The sequence below is a fragment of the Hydra viridissima genome, unplaced genomic scaffold, assembly GCF_058129835.1.
Source record: "Hydra viridissima isolate aposymbiotic clone 2 unplaced genomic scaffold, HvirCarnegie_v1 scaffold_10, whole genome shotgun sequence".
Lineage (NCBI taxonomy): Eukaryota > Metazoa > Cnidaria > Hydrozoa > Anthoathecata > Hydridae > Hydra > Hydra viridissima.
In genome coordinates, this window is record NW_028324309.1 from 14,259,784 (window position 1) to 14,281,518 (window position 21,735).

The following is a 21,735-nucleotide window of genomic DNA, read 5'->3' on the forward strand; positions in this document are numbered from 1 at the left end:
ATTTTAAATTACGAGATTTTTTAATAGATAGAAGCTGTTGATTCATGGGATTTGCGAGCCTCCAGAAATATAAATTACAAGTACGCCAGCATCTTTTAATAAATTATATTCTGCTTTTTTCTTGAAAACATTCAATCATTGTCATCTGCGCGTTAATAAAAAATATGTTCTTATAGCATTAAGTGCGACGTTAGATACGCTAACATTATTGTTAGATATGGAGACTATTAAATTGTCAATGAATATATATCATTGCTTATAATTAGATCTTTTAAACCGATACTGGCTTTGCTCGATCATTATGACACTCCAGCAGCACAGCACTGGGCAATATGGGCACTTGCTAATATGGCTTCAGTGTACTGTAAGTGTTTAATATCGCTATTTTGACCCCTTACAGTCATTTTCATTGGGGTTTATTCTATCTCTTATTTTTATGCTGTTATAGCCACTAAATATTGCAAAATGATTATTGAGGAGAATGGCGTCGAATATGTTACTAGATTGCTCAAATCAAATATAAGTCCTCGAACCAATCAACTCGCTACCATAGTTTTAGAGGCATGCATGCATGAATCGTATTTAAGGTTTTAAAAGCTGAACATAAAGGTTACACGTTAAAGACCTATCATGGAAGTAGCACGTTATCATGGAGATTGAGCGTTATCTATTTCATGGAAATTTTTATAAATAAACTAGATATTTTAAATTGAAATTTGTAAAAATATATTTTGCAATGCATCTCATCATTATCAAAAAAAATATTTTTTATTATGCATTTATAAACAAGTGTAGTAATTATGCTTACGAATTAATCGCAATTTTTTAAAGAAAAGTCATTAAATTATGTAAGTTAGTGAATTTCGATTAATTTTTTTTTAATGTGAATAGTGTGAATAATTTTTTTCTTTTTTTTTTTTTATTATTATTATTTTTTTTTTTTTCGTTTTGGAAAAATTGCAATGTTTTTTGGGGCGATTTCTCAAAATAATAACCTTTCGATCTTCTCAGTAAAAAATTAAATCCATAACTTTCTCTAGGTTTTCTTGTTTACTTACGAAGGTTTGACGAAGCACTTTTTTTATGTTTGAATGGCTTTTAATATTACCGACGAAACTGCATATATTTTATTTCGGCGCGCTATATTAAATAATCTGTACGTAATAATCACATGAATAGAAGCTGCGTTAAATAAATCACAAACGAATATTCTCTATCATTATTGACTTTCTAGACTCTTTTTCCCGTTGAGATTCGCGTTTAAGAGATGAGATTGATTACCAACAAGTTATTTAATGTCGGAATTCAATAATATTTCACTTTTATAAAGTGATTTATATATTTTCGTGACCATCGAATAATAGCGAAATGGTTTAGAAACCGCCTACGTGCGAAATTTTGATAGAAAACTGAATTGAAAAAATGATATCAGATGAAAACAGTGTTAATGATACACACGATAAAAATGTAGAAGTGAAAGACTGTCATTTATCCTTGTTAAAAGATCTCAACGATGTTGATAAACAGGTGGACTGTTTTCTAACCAGTGATGAGCGAGTAAATTTAGAAAATCAGAACGATACCAGCTTAACAATTCTTTCGAAAAAAGAGAATCCGATAACCAACAAAAGTACAGATGAAAATTCTTTACATCATTTGAACCAAGTGAACGATGAACAATTTTCTCCATTTTCTTCGAGTACTCTTCCTCCGTTCAGTCAGTCGTACAACTCTATTTGCTTTCATCAAAGCAACTCTCCGGAATCCAATAAGTCAAATAGATTATCCAATAGTTTGTATGGTAATCCAAATTTTGGAAATTGGAAATATTCTTGTAGAGAGTATTTTAAGTTTATTAACCGGTATCACATCGGTGATACTTTATCAATTGTCAATAGAAAAAAGACACAAATTGAGCTTAGAAAACATGGAATTGATTGCATAAAAATTGGGATATTTGGGGAACCAGGTGCTGGAAAGTCAGCGTTTTTTAATTCTGTTTATTATGTCATGAGTGGGAAATATACCGAATATTCAGCTGAACGAAAAACTAAACTTTTGGATAAAAGTCATAGCGTGACTGATAGGCGGCTCGAATTAAAAATAACTGAGGCAATAACTGTATTAGATAATCGAGGCAATAGTTTCTTCCCTTACACTTTAAATGAGCTTTCTAAACAGTGTGGTGAGTTTGTTCTTCTTTTTTTCTTCATCCGTTGGTCTGCATTACTTCTAGGTCTGCCATATTATAAATGTAAACACAGCATTTCTTTTTAGAGGGGCTCCGTGAAATCGGCGATGAAGTGCCAGAAAATTGGAATAGCGGGTGTACACAAAAAATAAAAGATTATGTAGCAAGATTTAACAAAAAGCAACTTTTGCGTCAACGTGTCAATTGTCCAATAATCGTATGCAAGTAATTATTTTTTTTTACTGTTTAAAAAAAATTTATAAACTTTTCTTGACACTTTATCTCTTAGAATTTGAAACGCGTCACATCGAAGACCAACAAAACGTTTCCAATAGTTGTATTATTTACGATAAAAGAAACATTTCAATAAACTAATTCTCAAAGGAACTAATTTTTAGCTCTTTTTTTTCTTTCTCATAGTTTCTTTTGTTTTATTTTTGTTTTGTTTTTCTTTGTTTTGTGTTTTTTTTTGTTTTTGTTTTTGTTTTGTTTTATTTCTACTCGTTGCTGGTTCTTACATTTTAGCCTGCTACAAAAATACAATGTAAACGAAGTAAGACTGATGGTGAAAACACTAAAAAACGCATGCTGTAAGTAAAAATATCTTCTGTCATTTCGCATGCTTTAAGAATGAATATTATCTTTATTGCATGCTTTAAATATAAAATTACCTACAATATTACAGTAAGAAAATTGTCAGCTTTAATGAAAAACTATAAAAGTTTTACAGAGAATAAAACTCTTCAATATGAAATTTAAAATATAAAACATCTTGAACAAGTTAAACCTTTGTCGATTTGCATACAAAGTTATCATCTTTTTTTCTCAGTTTCTACTCCGGTAATTGTACTTACGCACCTTAAAGAAGCGAATCGTCAAGATCCAGAAATTCCACTAATGAGAAGAAGAGAGTTTGAGAGTATGAATTGCGCAAGAGTGTTCCAAATAGATAATTATACTCATGATTCTCACGAAATGAATATACGTACAGATAGTCAAATAATAGAAGTATTATTTAACTGTTGTTTAGTGGCTGACCAATCGATTCGTGATATCTTAGCGATGAATCAGAAAGGCGTATGTTGTTGATTTGACGGCGTTCACTAGAAAAGATTTTCCATAAGATCTGTTAGATTTTTTTCAGATAATTGCTTTGTTATTTTTGAAGCTTGATAATTATAAACTCGATAATCCAGAAATTTTAGTTTACTAATTAGAGTTGTTCCCTGTAAAGACCAAATATCCTCTGATAAAAGTCCTTTTTAAGGACGCCCGAATATTAGGTTAAGGAAGGGGGCTCTTAAGTATTTCTCAACTCCCTCTTCTCTAATAACTTTATTAGCTATAGTCATTTATTTTAATTGAAATGGAGATATTCATATGTTGATTACTTTCTAAAAAAAGCATTGCAAGTTTATCTTTCATTAATGCAATTGAAAGCAAAATGTTTATTGGATAATGCAAATTTGCGCCACTTAATTAGAAAAGCAACTTTTATTTTATGAAAATGTCATTTGCAAAATACGATTATGGATAAAATATGATTGTTTTTAAAATACAATTACAAATAAAGTACAGCTTAAATAAGATATAATTTTTGATAAAACAAAGCGACATAAAAGTGCTACTACAAGTGCTAAACGTAAGAATTTTAGAAAATTAAAGGTAAGAATTTTCGAAAGTTAAACGTAAGAGTTTCTTAAGCGCATTTCACGGTGACATTAAAATCTAATCGAATTATGAAGGTTTTCGAAGGAGATTCGAACTAGAGAGATTCCCAGTAGGCATTGGACGTCCTTAGACGTCTATGGACGTCTTGGAAGTCTGAGGACGTCTGAGGTTTGCTACAACTAATGTGCACGTCTATGGACGTCTTGGACGTCCTCAGACATCCGGTGGACGTCTAAGGACGTCTAATGCCTACTGGGAATCTTTCTAGTTTGAATCTCCTTCGAAAACCTTCATAATTCGATTAGATTTTAATGTCACCGTGAAATGCGCTTAAGAAACTCTTACGTTTAACTTTCTAAAGTTCTTACGTTTAATTTTCTATAACTCGAGTCTAATAGTAATAAGTTAATAAAACATAACTAAAATGGATATTCAATTGCTAAAAATTGGTAAGTAAAGTCACATGAAGCATGATCACATGATGTTAAAATAAGCAGGTATGAAAAGTTAAATAATGTTTTAACTTTTTTTGCTGCACTTTTTCTTTTTTTTTTTTTTTTTATAAGAAACTGGTACAAGAAGCCCCAAAATTTTAAGAAACTATTACTACTAAGTTACTTTTCGATAAGAAACTTATTTCGTTAAGAGTGCGAGGAATATTTCCTAATATGAGTTCTGGTCAGGGACAAACCTGAGGATTACATTACATTGAATGATATTGATGGAATTCAAATAATTTTATTTGACTGTAAAACATTTTACCTTTACATGTCAACATGTTTTAAAATTGCATTTTAGTTATTTTTTCTCACTTTTGATAATCTGAAACTTAAGAAACTCTTAAGAAACTTTTGGTACTAGAGTTGTAAAATTCGCTTGGTTTCTTATTATAATAATAATAATAATAAAAAAAGTGTACAGTGATAAGAATCTGACCAATACAAAGTAAAATGTTTGGTAATTTTGAACATTCTCAACGGTAGTTTTTCTGATTTTCCCACAAGTTCGAATAAAGTTTTTTTTTTTTCAAGTAAATACATTTAAAATGTAAAAATGCGCAATGCATTAAACAACCGTGTTCACTAAGCGTTATGAGTCTCTGATGTTTAGACAACTTTAAATAAATTACGACAGTGAACTTATTGACGCTGAATGAACCCAATACTTCGAACTTTTCAATTCCTGAGTTCTTGTTTATTTTTTCTTTTATGACATTTATCGCTCTAAATTTGCCAAGATTACACGAATCCATGATTTTAAAATGACAAATAAATCAGGGAATAATGGTGTGATAATAAGAATTTAACTATTGATAAGTTAATGTGTAGTTTTGTAATCAGCTACCAACCATAACTTAACCATTCTATTATTTGACAAATCTCTCATTTTCTATTTCATAGATAATACTTCATGTGTTAATCTTTCAAATGCCAATTAGATAAAGATAAAAATATCAAACCAGTGTTTAGCAGTTTGATTAAAAAGATTAAGAAAGTGAAGTTATTTTAGAGATAAATTATAAATATAGTTGCATCATAATGAAAACTGAAAATAGCTACATGTGACATAAACATGGACTAAACAAACTTCATGAATAATTTAAGTTAATATTCAGATTTAACTTTTTAGCTATTACCCAGAAAGGCTTTTAATAACAATACAAAGGCTGACCAATGGGTTCGCTGAAGAAAAATGAGTGCGACAGCTTGTTTTTTTTATCGGCCTTAGTTATTTCTAAATAAGTTTAGTAAACGATGCAAGCAATTGTATTTGAATGCAGAAAAAAACGCTTTTATGGTTTTGAAAGAATCCATTTTTAAAGTTCGGTTCGACTTTCTTTTCACTGTTCATAGTTTTTTTTTTTTCCAAAAACCTTCAAAGTTTTCTTTTGGACTTGACTGTTTTTTTCTCTTAAATCTTGATTCAAAACAAATTTCATTTAATTATATAATACAGTTTCAATATTTTTTTTAAATGTTTTTTTAATCCTGTGGCCTTCATTTACTTTGTAAACTAAATGGCGAAATCTGTCCTTTTTTGTGTTTTTTTTTTGTTTTTTGTTTTTTTTTTGTAGCATGATTACAATTAAATGCTTTGAACTTTTTTGGCAAATAAAAGGCATTACTATTTAGGTAATACGTTTTTAAAGATCACTTTAACTTGACACAATAGGGGTTTGCGTTCCGGTGCCAATGTTGATACTCCGTTAAAATTTTACTGCGCAGTGAATTTTTAAAGTTATACTTTTACCGCGCATTAAAATTTTAATGTTAAAAATTTACTGCGCTCGTTATTTTTTTACTGTCATTAATTAAAGCAGTAATGTTAAAGCTTGTGGGAGGGGCGGGTAAAAATATACATGTTTTATAAAATTAAAGGAACTTCAATTCTTCATCCTGAAACTTTTACTTTTAAATGTTAAAATTTTTTTTGAAATTTTGAATTAGTTAAAAAGTTCTCCCCAACATGCCAATATTTTTTTTGCAATACATCAATTCGTTGTCTTTAATTGCAAAGTTTTTAAATTGCCTTTTAAAGTTTGCCTTTTTTCCTCTCTCGTTAACATTTTCAGGAGAGTTTTTGTCATTCAAACATTTCCTGTTATAATGAAAGTTAACATTTTTGTACATCTTGAAAACGCCGAAAGAATAAACGCCAAAAACTGTATGTTAAAAGTCAGTAAAATAGTAACGATAGCAGTAAAATTTTAATGACAGTAAATTAAAAACGCTACGCCGCACTATGCATCGCTTAGCGGAAATAGGATTTCGTGCATATTTTTTAGTGATTTTTCATATTTAAACTTTTTAAGTTTTTTTTTTTTTTGCATTTAGTTTTTAACTCTTTATAAAAAAAAAATTGTTTTAAGTTTTTTTAAACTTCTGACATCTTAAGGGTTTTTTTGAGGTTTTAAAAAACTCGCATTTTTGTTAAAATCCTTTCAAAGTATATGATAAGTGTTAAATTTCTATATTATTTTTATGCGAAATTAAAATAATCATGTATTTAATTGAATGTAAAACTAGAAATAGAAAAAAAGGGTTTTGGCATAGCATTTTTTTGCTGATTTTTTGATTTCTTAAACATTGATTGATTTGAGCATGTGGTCACAGAGGTCGCCTCGTTTTTTTGAATAAAATATAGCTACTGCGAATTGAATTTACTGCCATGCAAAAAAATTGAGGCGACCTCTGTGACCTCATGCTTAAAAATCATTTTTACTATTGTGAATTTTATTCAAAAACCGACTAAATTCTGTGAAGTAAATGAAAATTCCGTAGTTCAACAACTTCCGGTAAGTTTTTATTTGATTCAGTTTTACCTTGCGATGATTTTTATTAACTATCAAAATGGCTACATTCACTCTTCGTCAACTTTTAACACATACATTTCCCCCAAGGCATATATTCTTAAGAAGAAAAAAAGCCTGTGCAAAACTTTTGGAGTCTAAGTTTATTGCACTAAATAATGCTGGTTGTATGGTTAGTTTCAAAATTTTTCGAAGACTAGCTTTTGAGTTGATAAAAAACTTTAACAAATGTGGAAAAAAAAGCAGTTTGTTCTTCACTAAATACAAAGATTTTCTGGATAAAAAAATAGAATACAAATCATATGTCTGGTAAGTTTTTTATTAATTCTAAAATAAAATGTTATATATATATATATATATATATATATATATATATATATATATATATATATATATATATATATATATATATATATATATATATATATATATATATATATATATATATATATAGCTTAGAAACAGATCCTGAGCAACAGATAAGGAAATATGAGGAGGGACAACTTATTTTAAAAGAGGGTGAAAAGCTGATTCAGCAGGGTAACCTGCTCATCAAGCAGGGTGAACAAAAAATGAAGGAGGGCCAATTAATACTTGAAGGTCTTAGACTGAAGTTAAACAGGTACGTATGTGTGTATTTATATATATATATATATATATATATATATATATATATATATATATATATATATATATATATATATATATATATATATATATATATATATATATATATATGTATATATATAAAGTTAAAAGTTGTACACACATTTTATACATGTTTTAGGAGAAATACTGTAACAATGGGAACACCTGAAGCACCAAAACCTAGAAAATCTTTTTTAGAACTTACGATTAGGATGAAACGTAAAAGAACTGATAATCTTCAGGGAAAAGAACTGGAAGAACTTCAACATGCTGTAAGGTCTAATTTACATGGTCCAAATTTATCATCGCATACTTTTTGCAATTTGAGACTAACAGACAGAACATGGGCTGAATTTAAAAAAATTGTTACACAAAATCATCATCTTGTTCCTCCAGGTTTAACCAAGTTAAAAGAATACAAAAAATTGACATATCCAGAGCAGGTGAAATATTCAGAAACTGAAGTAAAATGTAGTCTATTCAATATGATCAAACATTCAGTTTCTAGAGTGTTTGAGTATCTTTTGGAGGATGATGATAATTTTATTAAATTTTTAGCACAGGAGGAACGTGATAACATATATGTTATTTGCAAAGTGGGTGGTGATGGTCAGAGTGACCAATCTGAATTTCAGAATGCAGCAACTATGAAGAGAGGTGTGGATGATTCCACTGTGTATAGTATAGTGTTTGTACTGTTGGAGATTCGAAGTGGAAAAAAGATACTATGGAAAAAATGTAATCCAAATAGTCCAGATGCAACCCGTCATCTTATGTTTTGTTTTGCCAAAGAGACTGCTAGTTTTATTCAAGAGAAGTTTGAACATTTACAAAATGAAATTTTGTCTTTAGAGAATATTAAGTTTACACTTCATGACAATACTTTTGTTATAAATTCAAGTTTGTCAACTATTTATACCACAATGAATGATGGTAAAACACTTAATGCTGTGGTATCAAAAATGCTTAAAAAAAATATAGCATCTCAGTGCTGTCATGTATGTCAAGCAAGTTCCTAGGAGTTTAATTTGGAAACCATTTGGAATAAAGATAAAGATGTAGACAAGAATATATTGAAACTTGGAATTTGCAGTCTTCATTTGTGGATATGCAGCATGGAGTGGGTTTTCAATACTGCTTGCAAACTTCCAGCAGTGAAACAAGGAAGAAAAATTCCAGCAAAAAACAGCCAAGAATTTATTGAAAACAAAAAAAAATTCCAGCACTTATTCAAAATACAATTAAAAATAAGGGTATCTTTTGTCAGGAAGGGAAGTGGTACATCCAACACTGGCAATGTTGCACGAAAATTCTTTAATAATCCATCTGTGACTGGAAGAATTCTAAATTTGAATACCACTATGATCAAACTATTTAGGGACCTGCTAATTGATATAAATAGTACAACCGCAAGACCGGATGTGAAAATTTTCAAGCAGAAATCTGAACGTCTGTTTGGTCTCATTTCTAATGATCAGTTTTTAAAAGCCATTCCAATGTCACAGTCTGTGCATAGAATGGTAGTTCATGGTGTTTCTTTTATTAAATATTTTAAGTATCCAATAGGTTCTTTGTCTGAGAGTGCCATTGAAGCCAGGAACAAAGCCAACAAAACTGCACGAGTAGGTCATGCACGATTAACTTCTTTTGCTGAAAATACTAGGGATACAGCTAATTATTTATTTATGACATCTGACATGTACCTATACTGTAAGAAGAACAAAATGCAAGAGGTATAAAAGCTATACTGCAAGAAGATTAAGCTGATAACTGTTCTTAAGGTAAATATTGGAGAAAGCTATGTATATCTTTAAATTTAAATATTTAATGTTATCGTTTAATTTTATTAATGATACATTTTAGGTGCTGGTGGTAGCCAATCTGATATTTCTGAGATCTTTTTACATAATCAAACAGTATATTTTTTTTTATGCTTGCAAAAAAAAAAAAAAAGTACTAATTGTTAGAAAAGTTGAAACATAAGAATCCCAAACTTTCATAGTGCAATTCATGAAGGCTTGTTGTAAATATTAAATGTTGCTCCACATAAGGATTGCTGAGATACGTTTAGAGTAAAAATTTTAATTATATTTCAATTGTATCTATTTATTACAATGAATACAGTTTTTTCTTGAATGTATAATTATTAGAATTAGAATTTGATAGATAATTTCTATAATAAATAGTTTATATCTTAAACTATACTATTTATTAACAAAACTTTTTAAAATTTTAATGTGTGTTGTTAAATAATTTTAGGAAGATAAAGAGTAATGGTTCATATTATAAAAAGAAATCAAGGAAGCATCATTAAACCATGCAGCTGTAGTTGATAAGCAACTTTTAATAAACGGCTATTTTCATAGCCACATATTGTTAAAAACCTAAAAACGGCTATTTTCATAGCCACATATTGTTAAAAACCTATTTTAGCATCAGAATCTCTATTCTGCATTTGAGGGGAATGGAACTACTGGAGTATTTATTTTACTTTTATTTATAATAAAATACTTATGTTATTTCCTTTTTTATTTAACATGAAAATATAATTTGGAGACTAAAAATGCCTGTAACCCCTAAAAAAGATAAACTGATATATCAGACTTAAATAGAGACTTAAAACTGATATATCAGTTTTAAATATCAAAAACTATCGGTTTTATATCTTTTTAATCAAAAATCGAATTAGTCCGGATAAACCAACTAAAAAACCGGAATGAAACCGGTTTTAAAAAAGACCGGACTTTTTTTATAAATATATATAAAAACAAACAATTTCTCATAATTGATGCTTTGTTCAAAAAATTACTTCAAAATGTTAAACAGTTCTCTAGTTATAAGGCTATTTCCTTTTTTTCTATCAGCGCGACGCATAGTGCGCCGGCCAATTTTGATCACGTTTGATAAAAAATTCCAAAACCCGTCGGGACCGGAATTTAGAAGAAGGTTCTAGAGAAACTGTAAGTTTCGTTTTATGTAGTTTAAAACTTAAAATTTTATTTATAAATATTCGTAAATAAAAAATACTCCGATCAGACGGAAATCAGATTTTGCGATCAAACTTGATCAAAATCGGACGAAACGCAAACTCTTACATCACAATTAGCTGGAAAGTTATGATTTTTGCTACATTTAACCATAGAAATTTCCCTACTATCTGCTATGGATTAGGGAAATCTCAATTCTTTTATCATCTTTTTAGATAACATGAATGCCCCCTCTTTCTTTGCCCTAGATTTTTTGTTTTCACTGTAACATAACACTAATTCTGAAAAAATGAAAATAAAAATGAATAGCAGTTTTAGTCCCCATTCTCCACCTGTCTTCACTAAGGGTGGGAGAAAAACTCGTTAATAAACGAAGCGATACGAAAAGAAGTTTACGAAGTTCAAAAGATTTTTAATTTTTTCAGACTTCGAAAAAAAATACCGTTAACTTCGTCGAAGTGGAAACGAAGTTAGATATTTTTTAGCTAACCAATCTCTGTCATCGAATTCAGCTTCGAACATCGTCTAACTTTGTCAGAACACCTTTAACTTTGATAAAAATTCTTAACCTTACTGTCAATTTACGAAATGAAATACAATTTTCAAAATTTGTTTTTACATTTATTTTTGTAATTATTTTTGTTGCCTTAACTGATATAACCAACGGAGTGGTTCTAGTCAGCAGTCTGGTGGAGTGTCAACACTAAGGGGCACAAAGAGGACTTTGCCTGAGGGTGAAGTTAAAACACATGCTAGGAAGCGAGTATTCGTCGACATTAGGCATGTCCGACCACCCCAAATTGATACACTCGGGTCTAGCCGCCAAGGTGTACGATACAACGGAAACCCATCTGAAACAGAAGTATAACTTTTTGTATTCAATTATTATCAACATTTCAAACTTTGTCCAACTTCGATTTAATTTCATATAGCTTATAACAAGGGTCATCTGTAAAGTGTTTAACGTCTCCATCCCCCGGCCAGAATCGTCGATATCAGGCATGTCTGACCACCCCAAATTGATGCACACGGGTCAAGCCGCCAAGGTGTACAATGTAATGGCAACCCAGCTAAAACAGAAGTATAAAATTTTATATTCACTTATTATCAACATTTCAGACTTTGAGTATTTTTTTAACAAAAGTATTTCTTCTAATAGCTAATCTGTTTTGATTCAGGTGAATGATGAAAAGACCTCGCAGAGGCACAGCTTTTTGATGGATGTTGTTTTATGTCATTTGACTTATGGATGTTGTTTTTTGTCATTTTTTGTTTTACAAATTCTTTTTTTTTATTAGGTTAAAAACATCTTAATCATGATATTTAATTAAACAGTAGACCTACGATGTTATTCGATAACATGCGAAGTGTTAATTAAGATTGGGTGATGGCAATTAATAGATTAATGTAAAAACGCGTATAACGGTTTTGGATTTCGAAGTCGAAGTAAAGGTTTTGTGGACAGCCTTCGGTCAAGTTACGAAATCGAAATATAGTATCTGAAGTCCCGAGTCGAAGTCGAAGCCCAATTTTTTTGAAAAAGTCCCATGCCTAGTCTTTACCAGCGACTTCGTAGCCCCTGCGCTGTATTTTTAGGACTGTTCCCCTCGTAAAAAATAATCCTGCATCGAGCACATATTATAACTGATCATGAATTTGATTGCCGATTATAACTGATCATGAATTTGTGCCAGCTTTTTCTGAATATTGTATGACACTTTTCCTTACCAATAAAATGTAAACATACTTTTACCATTTTTTCCCGCTAATTGAAAGTGAAAAACTATCAGAGCTTTCGTTTTGCTACACCACAGTGTGCACGTGTGTGTTTTTACGTTTTTATTTACTATAGATACTATAAATTTATTGCAATATATTAAAACTAATTAAATATTCTCGTAAATATCATTACATACTCATCTCAATCTTGGAGGTTTAAAAGTTGCGAATAATTAGGGCATAGCTAGGTATATATAGCGAGCTAACAGCTATAAAATTCTAAACAAACAAAGATGATAGTGAGTGATCATGATATTGTATGTGTTTTAACAATCTATAGTAGTTATGTATATTTGTAGTATCATGGTACTGAAGTAAGTAGTCCTTTTATACAATTATCTAGTACTAGAGCAAACACAAACTTTGAAAGTTTTTTTATATACAATAAATGTTTTTAGTTAAAACTTACATATGGCAGATAATAAGGAAAACACTTGCAGTAAGGTTGAGAATGTGAACAAGTATGATGATCCTAAAACCCGGAGACAAGTTCGAGCAGAATACCGAAGTTTGGCTACCGATATTGATGGTATTTTTTATTCCATATAATATTTTAATCCTTGATATCTTTTTTTACTACAGTTTTAACTAAATTTTTCAGAAATAAGACTGTGCAGCTATGAAAATTTTTAAATATATTGTAAAATAAGTTAGCTGTATAAATTGGTTATAATACAAAGTTATAGTTTTAATGCTTTTTAAAGTTCATTTTAACTAGAAGAATGCTTTTTTTGTTTAATTAAAATGTTTTCCTATTTATTCAGGGATCTGTAGAGGTTTATGTTTTAAGTTCAAAAGGCTGCTATAAATAATCGAGAAAAAAATCATTAAAAATGATTAAAACTCTTTCTATAATAATTGAGTTTTGTTAGAGTTGAAAAGATAATAAAACTTAATAAAAATGCAATCCCTTTTCTACTTAATATTAAAAAATATTTATTTCTTTTTAGGTAAGTATAGATTTATGTGAACTATTTTCATTTTATTTTTTTAAGACATGAATGTCACAAAATTATTATTGTCTTTAGAGTCATTTAATTTTAACACTTTTTTAATCATCAGTTTAATTTCAATATTTAAAATTTTATAAGGCTCCAAAAATATTTATGATATATATAATTATATATTATGGTGTATCGAATGCTCTTTCAATTATAAAATACACAGTTCCTGACTGTCCCAGAAAATGTTCCTGCCAATTATTTCAAAATTTTAACTTCATTTAGGGGTACATTATAAGGTTTACTTTTTTATGTGGAATGCATTAAGTTGTATGTATTTGGATCATTTGACCATGTGTACTTCTTGATTAATTTTAATAGTTATCTTTAGTACCAATCAATAGGTATGATCCTCCTGGCATTATTCAGCAGTAAGTTAAATGTTGTCATAGATTCAGCAGAAAGCTAAGAACACTATCAGCTGTTCTACTCTTCACTTTAGTATGATCCTTTTAACCCCCAAAAAAAATAAAGAACAAAAAATTATGGCAAGTATTGTAACAGTTTTACATAATATTTGCAGTGTAACATCAGTAAGAGGAGCACTGGTCAATCAATCTTTAGTGAATAAAACAGTACATTATATTAGCTAATTGTTAGAGATCATTTTAGAGGAAATAGTACTTAACAAAATTAGAAATTACTAATGGCCTTCAAGAAAGGAAACAAGTTTAAAGGGACAGAAGGTGATGTTATTACCTTGGTAATAACTGAGAAGATGCTACAGAGTTTATGGAGCTGTGGATATTAGTAAACTGAGGAAACTTAGTAAACTGAGGAGTTTCTAAGTTGAAAGAGCTCAAAACTTTTAAAAGAAAGTTTTGCTAAAAAAATGGTAACTTTTTTTTGAAAAAAATAAGGTTGTTAAGATTAACAGTAGTTAAAGAATATGAAACACTATACAAAAAATTCCTTAATATAGTGTTTTTAATCATTTGTTGGGTTATTTGTAAAAATTTTGAAATATGTGCCATATATACCTGCAGTAGCAATACTTGTTTTATTCTTGAACTTTATTCATCTTCTGTAAGTGCTTCTACCAGCAATCCAAGAAAATACAATTGAAGATTAAATTGCTAAGACTATTGCCCACTCTCAACTGAACAAACCTCTTGTCCAGAAATCCTATCTTAATTCTGAATCAAGTTGCATCTAGTCTGGGGCATATTGTTGCTGATTTGAATGTTAATAGGAGCACTTTTCATCAATTCAGGGCTCCTCATTGTGCTGCTATAGCATGCTAATTAAAATCTGAGTTCATTGTAACTGTACCTTTAACAGCACGCTAGGATGGTAAGTTAACGGTAGATTTAACTTTTGCAATACATGAAAACTGTCTTCAAGTTCTAATATCTTGTGCTAGAGGAGAGCAGTTAATTAGTATTTAAAAGCTTTCATTCAGAACTAGCAAAGTCTAAGCTACTGCTAAATTCAGGTGCTTAGAGGAATGAGGTATTATTGATTGAGGTGTGCTTTAACACTATAACATTTAACACTAGCCCTTACTCTAGTTTATTTAGAAGTAAAGCAGCCACACAAGTTTCTAGAATTTTCTATTATTTATTCTTAGAGGAAATCAACAACAATTTCTAGACTATATTATAAAGAATCTGCTGACAAAATGGAATGAAGAATAAGGTAGAATAATAGAATTATCAGACATGTTAAGTTATTCTCTTATATCAACATTAAACAACATAAAATGTTCAATCATTATGGAACCTAAAATAGCATCCAATTTTAACAAATTCTCTTACATGATTTTTTTTTCCCCCCACACTAAGAAATTGAGGAGGGAAAACAATTTTAAAATTTTTACCATATGCTAACATATGACACATATTGGTAAAAAAAATTTCCAACATTTTTTTTTTTTTAACACAAGCACAAATTTAGGGATTTTGAATTAGCACTGAAATTATTTGTGTCTGGAATGGTTGGCTTCAATACATTTCAACAACTGATCATTGTAATCTTTGTGGTTTGTGTGTCTTAAATACTCTTCATGCAAAGATAGGCAAAATCTTTGTGAATAGTCTCACTTGGCTATATGCTCAGACCAGTACGTATATTCACACTTTTTACCACTATCAAGATATTGAGGAATATGATCCATAATCTCTGTATAATGATTCAAAGTCTACAATAATTTTATAGTTACATTTAAACATTAAACATTACATTTAACTCACTTTCTAAATTTCCCCAAAACACTTGATTCTTTACTGCCTTAAAAACCTTCAGAGTGGTAACAATTGAACTGGCAGCATCCTTTACTAGTTTATCTTTTTCCAATTGCTGGTTCTCTAGTAAAATCAAAGACTGGAACTGATTTCCATGGAAAGATTGCTTGTTAAATCCACAGGCTTTGTACCATTTTTATCCACCTTGATTTTGCTATCATGCTGGGTAAACTCCAGTTTATCAATTAACTTATTGATGACCCCCACAGCAAGTATAATTTGATTTGAAGCCTGATGGAAATTATCAATGCTGACTCAGCATTAGTACTATTAATTGCCCTATTGTTCTATTGAATTACTCAGCATTGAGTGATCCAATAGAACAACTAAATACAAACAATAAAAAATAGTAATTTATGCAAACAATAAACCATAATGGAGTGCATATAGCAAGAAGAAAAGAGTCAAGTATATTTCATTAATTTCATGATAAAATAGGAAAACAAAGATTTCTTTAGAATCCCTCAATAGATTTTTAAAATTTTTCCAGAATAACAAAGTGAGTTGCTAAAATGTTGGTTTTCTTCCAGCAGTAACTTTGTAATAATGGCTCCATTCAAGATAAGTGTGGGCCATTATTACTAAAGGTATATATGCAAAAGTTTTTATTACTTATATTTAGCAAACATTACTGAATTTCTTTAATTTTTTTTCAGTAAAATAAACTGCCTTGAGTTGTTTTTATTTTGTTTTCTATAAGAAATCATTTGAGTTTAAAGCATGACTCTTTTTTTTTTTAGAGAATACAGAGGAGGCAATAAATCCAGATTCAACCAAACTTCAAGAATATCTTGAGAAAGTGGAGGGATTGTTTTCCAAGGTGCGGCACCCAAGAGAGGCTGTTCACGATTCATCTCTTTTAGTTACGTTGACCAAAAAAGGAAGACAGCAAGCACAACAGCTGAAAACTGATCTTGTATCATTTGATAACCATACATTTATTGAAAAAATTGTGAGTCTTAATTTTTTTTGATATCATTTCAATATTATTTATAGTTTATTTTGTCTTTTATTTGATGTTTAAGCATTGATTTTTTTTTTATGAAAATTTATTGTGACTTAACAAAGTCACAATAAAAAAGGTTTTGTGAAAAAGAATGTTTTTTAAAAAAAGTTATTAACATTCTGTAGAATATGAAATCCAATATTCTGTTTGTTTGGTAAAACTTCTCTTCAAGATGTTAAATGATAGCACTAAATAGAGGCCAATGATCAAAGTTTTTATTAAGAGGTATGATAATAAAAAAAGTAGGAAGAAAGAGTTTAAAAAATTGTTAACAAAATGAAACAAGAAGTTGTATTTTGTTTTAAGTGGTTTAACTTAAAAGCTGCTTGTTGTGAAAAAAGATATCAAAAAACAGTTAGGAATTGATCCGGAATTGTTTTGAATTATTCCTGAAAAAATAGTTATTGTATAACGTAGTCCCAAATTAACTTGACAAAAAAATAATTATTTTATAACATAGTCCCAAATTAACTTAACTCAAGTAATTAACTTGGTTTTTAAATATTTGCAGAGTAAACTTTCCTTCAAACTTGATAACATAGTTATCATGCATTCACTAGTGTCACTCTGCAAATAATTGATCATTTTTAATACTATATTTGTCATTTAACAGAGTATTACATGGAGTGTAGAATTTGTTTTAATTGACAGTTAAAAATATTGTTCCAAAATTTAAACACAAGTTTTTGAAATAAAATCACATAGTTTATTGTTCAAAGTTTGTGTGAGAAGTTCAGAAAAATTGAGTAAGTATTTAAAAGTATGGTATATTTTAGTACCCTAAATTATTCTAAGGGTCAAAATTTTTAGATAATAGGAGAAAAAAACAAAGAAATACTTTTGCAAGTTTCTGATTTGATTGTACAAGACTGGAAAAACAAAAATGGGAAATTATATCTCTATGAAAATAGCAACAAAATACAAACTTCCAACAAAGCCACAAGTGCAAAGCATTATAGAAAAGTATGGGAAAACTGGAAAATCTCTCACAACAAAGTTACAAAAAGATTTTTAAAGATTAGAAAGGCAAATATTTAAAAAAAATTAGAGATAGATTCCTCGTTAATTGCACCAAAAATCAAAATAGAAATTTAAAATGAAGTTGGAATACAATTGAAAAAATACTAAAAAATATGACTTAATGTAATTTTACACTGTGAAAATTTCACATCAGCAAAAATAATCAGAAAAAACAGTTAAAGTTGGTACTGGACCATATCAACAAGCCTGAATTCTTTTGTTCTATGATTACGAGTTAAATTTCAATATCTTCAAATCTGTTGGCTGTTGGCAAGTATGGAGAAAGAAGGGAGAAGTTCTATCCTGAAGTCACTTAGAGTTTATTAAATGCAATCAATGAATGATGGCAGTAGTTGGTGTTAGGGTGTCCCAACAAAATGTTAATGATAAATATTTATGTAATAATTTCTTATTTGTTTTAATTAAACATTGAACATAAAAATATTAAGTCACATGACTATTTTTTGACCTATAAAAGTTTAGTTGCTGTTAACACTTATGATGATAAATAAAATTAACTTAATTTGTAACAAACAGAATTTTTTATTATCTTATTATTATTATTTTATTATTAAAGAAACTTTTATACAAGTGATGTTTCATTTAATGCTCTATCATAAGACTCATAGATTTATAATCAGTTAATTTTGCTGACTTTATAATTAACTTTCTACTGTAAGCTTATAAACACAAAAAAGTGGATTTCAATTGAGTTTTATGATTTTAAACCTTTATATACAATAAAAGGTTTATGGATAATATATACATATACCTATATTTTATTAGCATTATCTTTTAAAGTAGGAAAGACAAAGGTTACAACAAATTTTGTGTAGAAGAAAACCCAATGTAGTAGGTAGAAACAAAACATACACGATCTGTTTCATAATTAAGGCTAAAACAACAACTGCAGTCAAATCAACAACTGCAGTCAAATCAACAAATGTAGTCAAATCAACAACTGCATTCATGAAAGTTGTTTTAAACTATTTTAGATTTCATATGTTAATGGTTGGAATATAACTGATAATCCTCAAGAAAATGAAGAGGTTTGTGACCTATCAAATGCAGCATGGAAGCATCTTGGAAATAATTGCAGACCATTATTTAAAAAGACGCCATGTTTTGATTTTTTGTAAGTGTTAACAATTTCTGTGTGTAAATTCACTCATAGTGCTTTTCTAAATAGTTACACAAATAATAGTTTGAGTTTTTAAGTAGGTGAAGTCAAAGGACTTTTTTATTTTCCATAGTTAAAGTAATTTTTATCTCAGATTTTATAAAAATAAATTATGATAATAATGCTGATGTCACTGTGTTCAGATCCTGATAAAAAATAGAAAGAAAAGTGTTCTATAGAATTTATATTTTAAATCTAAAATTATGGCAGATAAAATTAAGTTTGAATATTTTAGATTGGGGCCACTTGTTCTCAAAGTTGTAACAAAGGAAAGAAATCTCCGAAATGCTAATGGTGAAAAACTGCCCCAAGGAGAAGCTTTAAAACTGAAAACTGTACAAATTTGATTTTTCAAAATTTTTACAAAATCAATCTCAGCGAGTTTTGGATTGTATAAAAGATTTTGAATTGTTATCATCTCTTTTATTTATCTTTCAATCAGATTGAAAGTGTGGAAGAGCAAGAAGAAGCTACCACAAAGGAAGTGGAAAGAGTCTATAAAATTCTTAAAAAATCTACCAATAGTGGTATTATTTATTTATTTTTTTTAGCACTATATGCAAACATGCATGCATACTTTGGTAAGCAAGTAGTTTATTGATGTTTTTTTACAGGTAAACAACCCATGTGTTTATTTCGGTTTATCATCAATCCTTCTTCATTTGGACAAAGTGTAGAAAATCTTTTTCATTTGTCATTTCTTATAAAGGTAAGTTCATTATTTTTAATTGCGTTTTTACGTCGTATTTTTTAACGAATTTTGTTTGAGATTATTGAGAAACACTCCACCTGTGATTTTTAACAAAAATATATATGTTAGGATGGCAGAGCCACAATAAAGTTAGATGAGCACTCATGTCCTACAATTAGTAAGTAGGAACTTTTTTAGTTATTCACAAAAAGATTTCCGGTTGTTAAAAATTTCTCGGTTCCTGATGAAACTTTCTTTAGATCTTCACAAGGAATACAACGAAAAAGAATATGCAGAGATTGTTTATAAAAAGCAAGTTATTATGCCTTTAACCATGGCCGATTGGAAGGTGTGTAGAATTTTAAGTAAGCATTGTGTCATTCATTACCAAAAAATTTATGCGTCTCATTTTCTCATCGATTGGTTCCTCATATTAGAATTCCATTAAATATATATTTTGTAAGTTCTAAAGTAATATTTGAAAGTTTGAAGATTTTTCATGTTTCTTGTTTTTCATGTTTCTTTTACTTATATAGGAAATCATTGAAGTTTATGACATTAATCAACCCACTATTCCAACACGAGAGTGGGTTTCTCCGACGTAACCCATGTTTGAAGAGTCGACCTTCATTTTCTTATCTTTGACATCTTCGAGCTTCAAGGTGTCCATAAGAAACACCAGTCAGATGTTTCGACAATTGGGTTGTTTTGATCTGCTGTATGGTGGTGTTCTAACCTAATGATGGAACGAGATTTCAAACCAAACGCGTAGACAGCTGGTTTTGTTTACTGCATTTATATCATAGGTAATCACAGTACGGTACCAAACTGCTGATATTTTTTTTTTGTTGTTGTATATACGCCTTTGTATTATGTTTTTTCTTGTAAATATTTTTAGATTTTTACAGATTTTAGTTTTCGTTTGTTATTTGAAAGTAAAGCAAAAAGAAAATTAAAGCTTCTTTTAACGAGATTATATATTTCACTAAACTTTCAGCGAGTTCTCATGCTGTCACCAAGCTCTTAGCTAGTTTTCATACAAAACTTGTAAGTGACATCGCAGCGATGAAAAGGATGAAATCGCTTCTTTATTATCGCCTTTGTTCTGTAGATTTGAAATTTTGTGTTAAAAAATTGATGGAATTTTTGGCGCTAACGTTTATTTAAGGTTTTCTGTAGAGATGAACAAAATAAATTCATGTTGTGTAGATCCAGTGCCGTCAATTTCCTTTTTTGTCTGTTTACACTTTTTATAGGAAAGTTTGCCAATAAAATCATTCTATTTACTGGCAAAAATAACTCAACACTAAATCCATATAAATGTGTCTTGTTTTGCATGCTTTAATTCTACCTTTTTTTTTGCTTACGTTGAAATATTTGTGCCCTTGAGATTCTTGTCGATGCTCTACCACCTTAATCCTTCTTAACATCTTGAAATAATCTAAATATCAGCTAAAATATGATTAAATCGTGTTTTGCCGTCACTAGGGCTTCCCTAACAAAACTTCAAATGTTTGCTATTCTTAGAGGTAACTGTAAGAATTGAATTAAAGAGATATATATTACATATATACATAAACAATAAAGGTTTTTTTACAGAAATATAAAAAACAAAAATAGATGGAACCGTGAAGTGTCTTGCTTTAATTAAGCAATTATTACTAAGTTAAGTAATAATTGCTTAATTAAAGCAAGACAGTTGGTTAAATGAGAAAAAATTCAGCAACCTTTGACTATTAATTACTCGAAAACTAATCAGCAGATTTTTCTAATTTCCACAATGAAGTCAACAAAATTATTTTTTTCAATCATTTTTTAGATTTTTAATTGGACGCTTAGATAGAAACTGAATATTTTTTGTGAGTACATTACACCATTAAGCTTTTTTTTTAAAGCTTTCACCTTTTTTAAAAATAGTTTTCATCTGAAGCTAATTTCTTTCTTTTTGATAAGAAGACCTCTTTCATAATTAACCAATAACTTTTAGTGACTAGTATTCTTTTATATT

The 21,735-nt window shown here is 29.2% G+C and overlaps 5 protein-coding genes and 1 pseudogene across 16 annotated transcripts in view; all 6 read left to right on the plus strand.

Moving 5' to 3' along the window:
* LOC145181172 (protein zer-1 homolog) overlaps positions 1–897 on the plus strand; it is a 207,822-nt gene extending 206,925 nt beyond the window's left edge. For all 6 annotated transcript variants that reach the window (XM_090101237.1, XM_090101236.1, XM_090101239.1 and 3 more), the window contains 3 exons: positions 28–80; positions 267–364; positions 449–897. In XM_090101237.1, coding sequence (XP_089957363.1) covers positions 28–80; positions 267–364; positions 449–594 — 297 coding nt within the window. In that variant the 3' untranslated portion in view covers positions 595–897. The remainder of the gene's footprint in view (positions 1–27; positions 81–266; positions 365–448) is intronic.
* The window catches only part of LOC145181181 (non-structural maintenance of chromosomes element 4 homolog A-like), a 227,620-nt gene extending 206,925 nt beyond the window's left edge, over positions 1–20,695 (plus strand). The window contains exons 1-10 of one of the 3 annotated variants that reach the window (XM_090101263.1): positions 12,604–12,630; positions 12,985–13,115; positions 16,571–16,782; positions 18,852–18,991; positions 19,272–19,371; positions 19,479–19,563; positions 19,651–19,745; positions 19,857–19,905; positions 19,988–20,076; positions 20,264–20,695. In XM_090101263.1, the coding sequence (XP_089957389.1) occupies positions 12,998–13,115; positions 16,571–16,782; positions 18,852–18,991; positions 19,272–19,371; positions 19,479–19,563; positions 19,651–19,745; positions 19,857–19,905; positions 19,988–20,076; positions 20,264–20,332 (957 nt within the window). In that variant the 5' untranslated portion in view covers positions 12,604–12,630; positions 12,985–12,997 and the 3' untranslated portion in view covers positions 20,333–20,695. Of the gene's footprint in view, positions 1–12,603; positions 12,631–12,784; positions 12,901–12,984; positions 13,116–16,570; positions 16,783–18,851; positions 18,992–19,271; positions 19,372–19,478; positions 19,564–19,650; positions 19,746–19,856; positions 19,906–19,987; positions 20,077–20,263 lie in introns of those variants that run through there. The other 2 variants (XM_090101262.1, XM_090101261.1) reach the window with 2 other exon arrangements.
* Positions 1–21,735, plus strand: part of LOC145181174 (procollagen galactosyltransferase 1-like) — a 381,403-nt gene that overhangs the window by 206,925 nt on the left and 152,743 nt on the right. The window lies entirely within an intron of this gene.
* LOC145181173 (glycogen [starch] synthase, muscle-like) overlaps positions 1–21,735 on the plus strand; it is a 361,885-nt gene that overhangs the window by 206,925 nt on the left and 133,225 nt on the right. The window lies entirely within an intron of this gene.
* LOC145181176 (uncharacterized) lies at positions 1,041–3,390 on the plus strand. Of its 4 annotated transcripts, none has more exons than XM_080056202.2 (4): positions 1,041–2,185; positions 2,278–2,416; positions 2,717–2,781; positions 3,021–3,390. In XM_080056202.2, the coding sequence occupies exons 1-4, from the start codon at positions 1,423–1,425 to the stop codon at positions 3,278–3,280; spliced, it is 1,227 nt and encodes a 408-aa protein (XP_079912328.2). In that variant the 5' UTR covers positions 1,041–1,422; the 3' UTR covers positions 3,281–3,390. The 4 variants fall into 4 exon arrangements, 2 of the variants coding, with proteins under 2 accessions (XP_079912328.2, XP_089957379.1); XM_090101253.1 differs by having other exon boundaries at positions 1,238–2,185; positions 2,278–2,408; XR_016456656.1 differs by having other exon boundaries at positions 1,244–2,185; positions 2,278–2,408; positions 2,481–2,781.
* LOC149883252 (uncharacterized) lies at positions 7,070–9,709 on the plus strand (annotated as a pseudogene). The gene is made up of 3 exons (XR_016456654.1): positions 7,070–7,481; positions 7,627–7,794; positions 7,960–9,709. The product of XR_016456654.1 is annotated as an uncharacterized LOC149883252 (transcript).